This window comes from Xiphophorus maculatus, chromosome 16, assembly GCF_002775205.1.
Source record: "Xiphophorus maculatus strain JP 163 A chromosome 16, X_maculatus-5.0-male, whole genome shotgun sequence".
Classification (NCBI taxonomy): Eukaryota; Metazoa; Chordata; class Actinopteri; order Cyprinodontiformes; family Poeciliidae; genus Xiphophorus; species Xiphophorus maculatus.
This window is the reverse complement of record NC_036458.1, coordinates 6,757,352-6,768,165: the sequence shown is the minus strand read 5'-3', so window position 1 is coordinate 6,768,165 and position 10,814 is coordinate 6,757,352. Positions and strand designations below refer to the sequence as shown.

The 10,814-nt window shown below is 39.9% G+C and overlaps 2 protein-coding genes across 2 annotated transcripts; both read left to right on the top strand.

Moving 5' to 3' along the window:
* Window positions 1-407: 407 nt before the first annotated feature.
* klhl11 (kelch like family member 11) lies at window positions 408-5,356 on the top strand. The gene is made up of 2 exons (XM_005796691.3): window positions 408-999; window positions 2,287-5,356. The coding sequence occupies exons 1-2, from the start codon at window positions 425-427 to the stop codon at window positions 3,869-3,871; spliced, it is 2,160 nt and encodes a 719-aa protein (XP_005796748.2). The 5' UTR covers window positions 408-424; the 3' UTR covers window positions 3,872-5,356.
* A 1,323-nt stretch (window positions 5,357-6,679) lies between these two features.
* On the top strand, window positions 6,680-10,549 carry nt5c3b (5'-nucleotidase, cytosolic IIIB). Its single transcript, XM_023349350.1, has 9 exons — window positions 6,680-6,763; window positions 7,132-7,230; window positions 7,318-7,387; window positions 8,050-8,096; window positions 8,338-8,423; window positions 8,504-8,593; window positions 8,673-8,835; window positions 8,921-9,121; window positions 9,200-10,549. The coding sequence occupies exons 1-9, from the start codon at window positions 6,761-6,763 to the stop codon at window positions 9,308-9,310; spliced, it is 870 nt and encodes a 289-aa protein (XP_023205118.1). The 5' UTR covers window positions 6,680-6,760; the 3' UTR covers window positions 9,311-10,549.
* Window positions 10,550-10,814: the final 265 nt, after the last annotated feature.

Below are 10,814 nucleotides of genomic sequence, written 5' to 3'. Positions count from 1 at the left end.
TGGCAACTCTACATTTCAAATGGGGTATCTGGAATATATATGAACTACAGCCATTAAATGATATAATGGCCACTCAAGCCATTAGGTTTTTTTTAATTATAAATAAATTCTATGTTAGAGTAATTTTTAGCAAAGGGAATGTATTATAGCTTTTAAAGTTGAACGTACTTTATTTGCAAAATTACACATTAGGTTACATCTTAAACCGGTCTACCATAACTCATGGTAAAACTATTAGTTGGTCAAACATCGCATAAAACATAAACCATATTTTTTATCATCTGTTTTGGTGCAGTAAAATGATAGAATAATTACAAAAACACATAGAGGGATTTGCTTTTCTTTCGACTGAGGATCCCCTTTCGAATTACGGAAATGACGCAACGACTACGTTTCACTGTCTGACCCCGCCTGGACTCCATGTATGTGTGGCTGCGTATGTCGCCTTGTTTCCCTCTCTAGTTTACTCCATCTCCCACCTCTGCTCACCTCCAGAGCTGGTAGTAGAATGGCAGCGGCGGCTCCCAACCCGGAGGACTCCGCCAGGAATGGCGGCAGCGGCGGCGGAACCAGCAGCAGCAGCAGCAGCAGCAGCAGCACTCCTAGTGCACTAGCCGGAGACGGTGACGCGGAAGAGGCCGAGGACTTCACATCCTCCTCCCATTGCTCGGAGCTCTCTCGGCGGCAGAACGAGCAGAGAAAGCAGGGCTTGTTTTGCGACGTGACGTTGGCCTTCAGCAGCGGGGCGGCTACCGGGAGCGTCCAGAGCTGCGAGTTTTCGGCCCACAGGTCTGTGCTGGCTGCTGCCACCGACTATTTCACTCCGCTGCTGGGGGGGCAGTTCTCCGAGTCTCTCTCCGGACGGGTGGAGATGAAGGAGTGGAGCTCAGAGCTGGGGCCAGACCCGGAGACAGTGGAGAGTGTCATCCAGTACATGTACACCGGAGAAATACGCGTCAGCACCTGCAATGTACATGAGGTGCTGGAGCTGGCAGACAGGTACAATCTGTTTGTAATTTTATGAAATGCACATAGCGTCCGTAAACAGATCTAAACATCTCGAGATTTGTTCATATTTTTTATGTGTTTTTATTTGGGATTTTATGTGATAGGCAAACAAAGCAATGCATAGTTGTAAAGTGGAAATAAAATGACAGATGGGTTTTTTAATTGGTATACACCGGAGGCAAAGCTTTGTAGAACCATCTTTGCAGCAATTCCTTTGAGGCATGTCTTAATCAGCTGAGCACTTCCAGAGAAAACAATCCCGCCTCCAATGGCTTCAGCAAAGTCAGATGGGATGGAGAACATCTATAAACATAAATTGTCATTTGGATTCAGCTCTGGACATTGACTTGGCCATACCAACACACTAATCCATTCCATTATAGTGCTGATTGTGTGGTAGTTTAATTATCTGGTCAGGTGAGGTGGAATATTGTTGTTTATTGATACTGCCACCATTGTGCCTTACTGTAGAGATGATGTTTTAATGGTGATGCATGCAGTCAATGTTTTTTGCAACATAGTGTTTTACATCCAGGCAACAAGATTATATTTGGTTTTAACTCTCCAAGGCAACCTTCTAACATGTGCTTTGTTTGATACATGGCTTGTAGCAAACTGTAACTTCTTTTGACTTTCTTTCCAGTGGCATTCCATAAATATCAACACAATGCAGCTTAGCACAATGCATGAATGTTGCTCCAGAGTTGCCATGAGGCTCTTGTCTGCTTTTCTAATTAAAACTCTTCTTGTGTAGTCTGTCAGTTTAGATAGATAGCCATGTTGTAGGTTTGTAATAGTGACCTACTCTCTCTATTTTGAAATAATGAACTGAAGTTTTCACTGAATTCAACTTTAAACTCAGCATCTTCATATCTGGCTTGACTTCTGTTTCTTGGTCTTCATGATGCTCTTTGTTCATCAAAGTTCACCAACAAACCTTTGAGACCGTCAGAGAACAGCTATATTTATAATATACAGGTGAACTATATTTAGCAATTAGGTGACTTCTACTGCCTATTGATTGTACAAGATTTTATTTAAGAATATCAGACTCTTATTTATAAGCTAAATTTGAAAAACCTGTGCAATTTCCTTTCAGCTCAAAATGATATGCTATTTGCATGGCTAGTCTTGCCTATAAAATCCCAATAAAATAAGCTACATGTCCTAACATTACACTTTTGGTTTAATGATAGTTGCAAGCTCTTTTTCTTGGAAACCCCTCAATTCCCTCTGATGTTTTTCATTGTGTTTTTTTCTCTGTTACTTTATTTGAAGGTTCTTGCTGCTGCAGCTCAAAGATTTCTGTGGTGAATTCCTGAAGAAGAAGCTGAGTTTGACCAACTGTGTGGCAGTGCACAGTCTAGCTCACATGTACACCTTGGACCAGCTGGCTTTGCGGGCCGCAGACATGATTCGCCGCAATTTCCACAAGGTTATCCAGGATGAGGAGTTTTACACGCTCCCCTTTCACCTGGTCCGTGACTGGCTGTCGGATGCAGAGATCACTGTGGATTCAGAGGAGGTGCTGTTTGAGGCTGTGGTGAAATGGGTGCAGAAGAACCCAGAAGAGCGAAGTCGCTACTTTGAGGAGCTGTTTCGTCTCCTCAGGCTTCCCCAGATAAAACCCACCTACTTGGCCAGGGTGGTGAAAAATGAACGACTTGTGGCCTCTAATGAAGCCTGCCTGCGGCTGGTGTCAGAGGCTGTAGAGGGCCATGCAATTCGCTTTGAGAACCTCAAGTCAGCAGATATGGAGTTCTGGTCTTCACACATGGCCTCATTTCAGCCTCGGTTCGGACAGAACATGGACGTTATCATGGTGGTGGGTGGGGTGTCAGAGGGCGGGGACTATCTGAGTGAGTGTGTGGGGTACTTCATCTATGAGGATCGATGGGTAAACCTCCCTCACATCCACAACCACTTGGATGGCCACGCCATCGCCACCACAGAGTCCCATGTCTATGTAGCTGGATCGATGGAGCCAGGATTTGCAAAGACAGTGGAACGTTACAATCCCAATCGCAACACTTGGGAGCAAGTCAGCAACTTAACCACGCGCAAGCACTCTTTTGGGCTAACGTGCATCAAGGATATCCTGTACAGCATTGGTGGGCACGGCAACTTCAGTCCAGGTTTCAAAGATGTTAGTGTGTATGAGCCTGAGCAGGACAAGTGGCACAATTTAGAATCGGCTCCTAAGATCCTGCGAGATGTGAAAGCGGTTAGTGTGGAGGATCGCTACGTGTATGTGACGGCACGCACACCTGTGGACACAGATAACGATGATGGACTGAAGACGGTGACCACCCGATATGACACTGAAAGCCGCCAATGGCAGGATGTCGACTCCTTGCCACTCATTGACAACTATTGCATCTTCCAGATGGCCGTGGCTTCAACTAACTTCTACCACACAGCTTCCTGCTGCCCTAAGAGTTACGCAGTGCGGGATGAAGTCGCCAGGCAGAAGATTAGTGCCCGCATCTCTGATGAGATCCTGGAGAGCCTGCCGCCAGAAGTGACCAGCATAGAGGGTGCCGCCATCTGCCATTTTGATGAGGACGTCTTCATCATTGGAGGCTGGAAGAACAGCGACGATGTTGACAAGCAGTATCGCAAAGAGGCCTACCGCTACTGTGCGGAGAGGAAGCGTTGGATGCTGCTGCCGCCCATGCCACAGCCCCGCTGTCGGGCCACCGCCTGCCATGTCCGCATCCCGTACCGCTTCCTGTACGGCTGCCAGCGGTACCCCATGCCCCAGAACCTGGCTCGCCAGCGAGATCGTATGCAGCAGATGCAGCAGCTCCACAGGCGCACCCTAACCCTGCGTCGACAGCTCCAGTCGCAGATAGAGTGCTGAACGGGGCCAGCAACATCTGAAAATTTCCACCATTCATGCATAACCCGCTGCTGTGAATGATGTGTTGTTCTCATTGGTGTCACTCATCTAAGCTGCGTGGCATTAGCTCCCATATTGTTGTATTAATCGCTGACTTAAAGCCATGAAATGTGTATGCAGGTCATTCAGGTGGTATATTGCAGATGTACACATGTTTATAAGAGTGTTTTTCAGCAGCCAAAAAACTAAGTATGCTTTAGTAATTAATGTTGATAAAGATGCTGTTTATCTATTTGTATAGTATAAAGCTATATATGTCTAAATTGATACTTGACATTCCTTTATTGTATATGCCTATTGTATATGCCTGTACTGGCAGGAATATGTGACATCAGTGATAACATTAGTATTGCATTCCTACTTTCTTAAGAGTCCCATCATTCCTTCCTTCCTAACACTGTGACAATCCCTTCATGAAAAGTCCAACTTACTAAAAGAGGACTTTACTTAAAACATTCAACATTGACTGTGAATATAACGTATAGGTTACCTGGTCTTTTCTTTCTGGATAGTCCAGAAAGACTTCTCATTGCAAAAGCTTCTAGAATGCTCTCCCCTTGTCCTCAACAATTGTAGTGTGTTTTGGTCATTTATGTACATGTAATGCTTTAACAGTTCTCAGAGGGGCAGTATAATGTCCAGGCTCTAGTAATATGTAAGTTGCAACAACATTTCCCTTATTTATGCAGTACATTCAAAAAAATGTTTTGCCTCTATATTAAGCACCAAAATCAATGGCTTAATCATTCATTTCTTTTGCACTTTTTAAAATTTTCCACTTATTCTCTTAATTCAAGCAGAAAATGTAAAAAATGTTTATGCGTATGAATGCAAGACTGTCTATGGACTGTGTCTGCACAGGGTTCGGTTATTGATTTCCTAAGAATGGTTAAGGTTTCTCATAGACCTGCACTTTTTCAACCTCTTATTTGTAAAGTCTTAAAGTTGTTGCTGCACCTTGATTTAGCATTTTTCAGTTGTGTCATATCAGACAAGGTGATTGTATTTTGTAGATACCAGATTTCAGCAAGTAAGTTTTGAACTCTAAGCAAAGATGTTACCATCAGTATGGTCAGAATTGTTTCAAACATTAAATATCTCATAAAAAATTATTTCTGTTACTTCATTTTGACATAGGTGTACATTGGAGGTGTCTCCTGTTGCCCACCAAAGAGACGTAAAGATGTAATAAAAAGGATTCAAACCTAAAGACAAAGAAGGGATTGCTATGAATTTGTTGTGACTGACATTCAGGAGCTGTGCAGTACCAAGGTTAAAGAGCGTAGAAATGATATTCATTTCCACTTTATGACCAATATAAAGATCTTAACTGAAATAAGCTATGTATTTGCTTTGCATGTGATAGTCTGACATTGTGTCCTTATATTTGGATGTAAGACGTACTAATGGCATCACTTGCAATTAAAGCTGTTTTTGTAAGATAAATATGTGTATTGCTACTTTGACTCTTGACTCTGTTCAATGCCTACTCATACTCTTTAATTGGCTTTAGACACAGCATAGTGTTTGGTGCCAGCAATAGATTGCCAATTGAACAAAGAATAAGTAACATTCAGCCCTTTCACTCAAATAGTAAATAAGTTTCCTGGAGTGTTCGATTACTTTTCTGTATTAAGCTGTACCAATCAATATACAGATTCATCTGAATAAATTAGATAGTTATTGAAGTGTTTTATTGCATACATAGTGATATATTTCAAACATTTATAAAATACCTAATATTCACCATCTCTGGTTATGACATAAACTAACTAAAAAAAAATAAATTGCAGAAATTTTATTCTGCTGAATTTAGAGTTGTCCAGAAGAAAATTGAGTCTGACCACAGAGCAAGTTGTACATTGTACATGCATATGGATGAAAAGCTAAGTGGAAAAAAAGGCTTGGTAGCGAAAGGCCCACAGAAAGAGTTGAGAAGATTGCAAAGTTAAAGAGTTATGGTGAGATTCTTTTGGTGGGAACTGCAGCTGAACTCTGCTTTAAAGGTTACCAAGAACTTACTCGGCTTACTAGCTGATTGCTTCCTTGCGACAACACACTGATGCAGTAATAAGGTTAGGACTGGTTCTCATAAACATGCAGTTAAAAAAATTTTTTTTTAAGTACAAAAACGAATATGGTGTGCATATTTTGCACAGTACATGGAGATGATTTTCAGCAGATCGACATTTCTGTAATCAAAATCTCTTCTCATTAGTCCTATGCAGCAATTATTATTATTATTATTGTTGTTGTTGTTGTTGTTATACTGATTTTTAATTAATCGGTAGTTTAATAATTAAAAAAATATTATTTTTTAAAATATTTTTTTATTATTTATTTATTTGCTGTTGTTTTCATTTGCTGGAAGCCTCGATCATAAAGATTGACAGAAAAATGTTACTCTATTTGTAATGATTCTGTATAACTTACATTTTCGGTGATATTCAACTTTATTGATATGTATTTGTGTGTATGGGACTGGTGGGAACCTGAAACGGGTGGTTTTGCTTCAGGGGGACAGTTGCACATGGACGGTTAGGTAAGAATAGTGCTCCCTTCAAGGGTCACTCATCGGCTCGTATTTAAAACGGTAACGGGAAAACTCCAAAAATAAATCAAACTTTAAGATTACATTGAATACATACAAGTAATAATTGTTTATAAAGTGAATTAATTGTAATAAAATAGGGGTTTTAACCTAATCAGTGTGTTAGTAAAATCAATTGTAAAAAAAATTCCGACACACACGGTAGTATGAATGCAGCAGTGTACTTAGCCGGTACACATAGTTCTCTTGCTCTGCAGACTCTGCCCGAAAAAGCCGCTAGGCACAATTTGTTATTAAAAATGGTAATGCTACTCTGTAAACATTCAGAATAACCTAAAAACATGTAAATCTTTACTTCACGCAAGGAATATTTGTATTGTGCTAGCTAAATTGTATTTAACTTTATGCTAAGCTGCTACTATGGTATAGCTAATAACTTTGTAAGTCACATAAAAAGAGAAAACGACTTAAAACTAATTTGACTTTATAAGTCAAATGTTAGTAATGGCCAATGACAAAAACTATACGAGTAAATCTATTTTTAAATCATGTAGTAGTCTAGTTTGCTTTGGTTTCGTTTCTAAAAATTCGTTTTTTTTTTTTTTTATCGTGGTACGTAATCGCTGTTAACGAATTGCTGTTACCATTTTCAAACGTTGTGTCTGAACAGATTCCAGAGCTGTCCAATGGATCCGTGTTGATGAAGGATCCTCAGAGGGTACAAGATATCCTGAAGTCCCTGTTAGACTCTGGACCCAACACGCTGCAGGTATCTACACTGAAACGCCTCAGAAATACTGGAAACCCTGCAGGAACACTGGGTGGAAATCAAACGTCATATTCTTGTTATTTTTAGGTGATCTCGGATTTTGACATGACCCTGACGAGATTCCAATACAATGGGAAGCGATGTCCTACGTGTCACAGTAAGTACACAGTTAGTGTTGCTATGCATTTAGTGTTTTTTTTTTAGCTTTTGACTACAACATATGAAGTTTGATAGTAAATGTGTAAGCTTCATCATCAGAATAAGCTTTAATATGCCGGTATTACCCTTGCAAAGTACAAAATGTTGATGTTGATGTTTTTCTGAGAGATAAGTGGGTTCTTTGCAGCCTTCTTGATTCCAGTCTCAAAATTTCTGCCACTGCTGCCAATCATGAGCAAGCTCTGAACTGGTGTCAAACAGTTCTCTTATCCTTAATGAACAATCCTTGGGGATCATCTTGGCACCTGTTGCACCTTCATCTGTATCTTGTAGCATTCTTTGCGGTACTTGAGCTTCTTTAATGGAGCTGTTAAGTGTTTCCCTAAAGGTAACATTAGCAGGAGTCCCTTTTAAAGCATTTGTTCTATTTTTTTCTTCAAACAGCATAAAACAGTAAAATCATCTTTTAGCTTTGCTTGAATAAAATATGTGCTACAAGAAGACTCCCCTGTGGATGCCTCGTGAAGCACAAGTCAACCAGTTTTATGTAAAGGACACATCAATGAGAGTTTAGAAATAAAAAATATTTTAATAATTGCAACCATATGGAAAAATGAAATTATCCAACATAAGTTGTTGGTGAATTGTTTGTTTTGGCAGATATTCTTGACAACAGCAAAGCCATCTCCGAAGAGTGCCGCCGAAAGGTAGGACAGATTCTTCTGAAATATTTTTTGCGCTGGTTGATCTAAGCTTAATGCAAAATGTAAAGAAATCTCATTATAATTGATAATGTCTTTGTTGTAACACTGTTTGCATTTCGCTCCTGTTTTATGGACCACGTTTTAAGTTTTTAAACCTGGATTATTGTTGGTATATAAAGGGTATCTGTGCTTATCTAACCCTTTTCTGTAGTTAGATCTCAGAATCCTGTTCTGTCTTCCACAGCTGAATCATCTTCTCCAGACTTATTATCCCATAGAGATTGACACATCACGCTCAGTTGAAGAGAAACTGCCTTTAATGGTGGAGTGGTGAGTATTTCTCACTGATATGCTCCAGTTTCTAGGCTTTTTTGGGGGATAATGTTTGAAAAGGTGAGTCTTTCTCATAGGTGGACCAAAGCTCATGACCTTCTTGTGGAGCAGAAAATTAAAAAAGAGGAGCTGGCTGCGGCAGTGCGTGAGTCTGATGCAATGCTGAGGTAAGGATATCTAAAGACTAAAAGTTGTGGTTGATACTTAAGAAGAAAGTTGAAATAAAATGTGGCGATGGTACAACAGGGAGGGTTATGAGCTGTTCTTCGACCGTCTGAACCAGCACGCTATCCCTCTGCTCATCTTCTCCGCTGGAATCGGAGACATCCTGGAAGAGGTGATACGGCAAGCCAACGTCTTCCACCCCAATGTCAAAGTCATCTCCAACTACATGGACTTTGACGAATTGGTGAGTTGTGCAGCACTTAAAAAAAAATTAATTTTATTCCAAAATTATAGATTTCTATGATATTAAGACTTCTCTGATTAACCAGGGGATATTGAGGGCTTTCAAGGGAGAGTTGATTCACATCTACAATAAAAGAGAAAGTGCGCTGCTAAACACGGGCCATTTCGAGGAGCTGCGGTCAAGACCAAATGTCCTGCTGATGGGAGACTCTCTGGGGGACCTGAACATGGCTGATGGAGTTCAGAATATGAAGCACATCCTCAAGATTGGGTTCCTGAATGACAAGGCAAGCAAAAACCTGATATATTTCAGCTAATCCCAATGGTTCCCAACCATGATTTTTTGCCTTTTTCTTTCTTTTTAGGTTGAGGAGCGCAAACAGTCCTATTTGGACTCCTATGACATTGTGTTGGTGAACGATGAATCCTTGGAAATTCCTAATGCTGTCCTCCATCTTCTTACTGGTAACAACTGATCTGTTTTTCATCCCTGGCTGTAAAACACTCCAGGACCATCGGCTGAGCAGCTACCTGCTCTCCCAGTGTTACCAGGAATCTTATCAAAGACTCAATGAAAATAAATAGCATAGTGCTTTGCAAAAGTATTGACACCACTTGAACTTCTTCACATTTTGTAATGTTGTAGCCACAAAATGCAATGACTTTCATGCAATTCAGTGTATAATTTTGAACTGGTAAGAAAGAGCACATGTTATTATTTTTTGTCATTTTCAAATCAATACTTTGTGGGACCAAGTTTCCATTACAAGTATTTTGGGGGACTTCTTTACCGCCTTTTCCTATCCAGAGATCAAAATTTGAGCCAATTCTTTGTAAAATAGTTCAACCCCAGTAAGATTGCATGGGAAGCATCTGTAAACGTCAAGTTCCAAGTGTTACTACATATTCTTAGCTGGATTTAGGTCTGGATTTTGACTGGAAACCTGAATATGCTTTGATCTCAACTAGTTGTGTCCAGTCCTCAAGGGCCGGTGTCTTGTAACCTTTATGTGTCCCTGGTCCAACACACCTAAATCTAGCAGCAGAATTACGTCCTCACTATCCAGGTAAGTTCTCCAAAGTCCTGATAAGGACCTAATTGTTTGATTCAGGTGTGTTGAAGCAGAGACTTGACTAAACATTTGTCTTAGAGGTTGGACACCTGTGATCTAGTTCATCCCATTGTAGCTTCCATGTTTAGGGTCTTTGTCTTGTCTCAAGTGTTGCTGCCACCACAATTCTTCATGTATTGAGGTTCTGGTATTTTTCCATCACATATAATTTTGCATGTAGGCAAAGAATGTTAAATTTTACTCTCATCTGACCAACTCATCTTGTTCCACATGTTGGCTGTGTCCCTATATGACCTTAGGACTGATTACAAGGCTTGTCTTTGCTCTCTTCTTGCCATCTGAAAAAGTTCAAAAGGTATTCATTCTTTTTGCAAGGCATTGTATATGATTGTATTTTGCTGCACAAAAAACAAAACAAAACAAAAAAAAACTAAGAATACCTGAGTGAGTCTGTGTCAGACCCCAAGTTTTTTTTAAGGCTGCAAACCTTACTATTGCTTTGAGCTACTCTGGACCTGTATGGATTTTGTGGCAGCCAAATATATGTGTATGAGGTTTTTGATACTTTTTAGTTCTGTTTAAGTATTTCCTGTTTTAATGTTGGATTTAATATTTAAAAATAAAATGCACAATAAAAATGTGGCACCTTATTTTCCCATTTTTTTTTCAACAAGATTTGTTACCATTTTATGCGCAATAAATCACCTCTCCATAAACTGTCAACCTGACACCCAAAATTGAATTTCATCTTAAAACATCAGTTTGTGTTTCATGTTACATTTTGAATTGCAGTGTAGGTTCCTATAAAGTTTTCTTTGGCTTTTGTGAGCAATCTTTTCTGTTTGGACCTTTGAAGTCTTTTTTTTTTTCACTTTCCTGATATTAAACATGTTTTCATTTCAATAAG

Coding starts and splice junctions, on each gene's coding strand:
- nt5c3b (XM_023349350.1), top strand. Junction 8,424..8,503: donor CTGCCTTTAATGGTGGAGTG/GTGAGTATTTCT, acceptor TCTTTCTCATAG/GTGGACCAAAGCTCATGACC. Junction 8,594..8,672: donor GAGTCTGATGCAATGCTGAG/GTAAGGATATCT, acceptor ATGGTACAACAG/GGAGGGTTATGAGCTGTTCT.
- klhl11 (XM_005796691.3), top strand. CDS start 425: ATGTGTGGCTGCGTATGTCGCCTTGTTTCCCTCTCTAGTTTACTCCAT. Junction 1,000..2,286: donor GTGCTGGAGCTGGCAGACAG/GTACAATCTGTT, acceptor CTTTATTTGAAG/GTTCTTGCTGCTGCAGCTCA.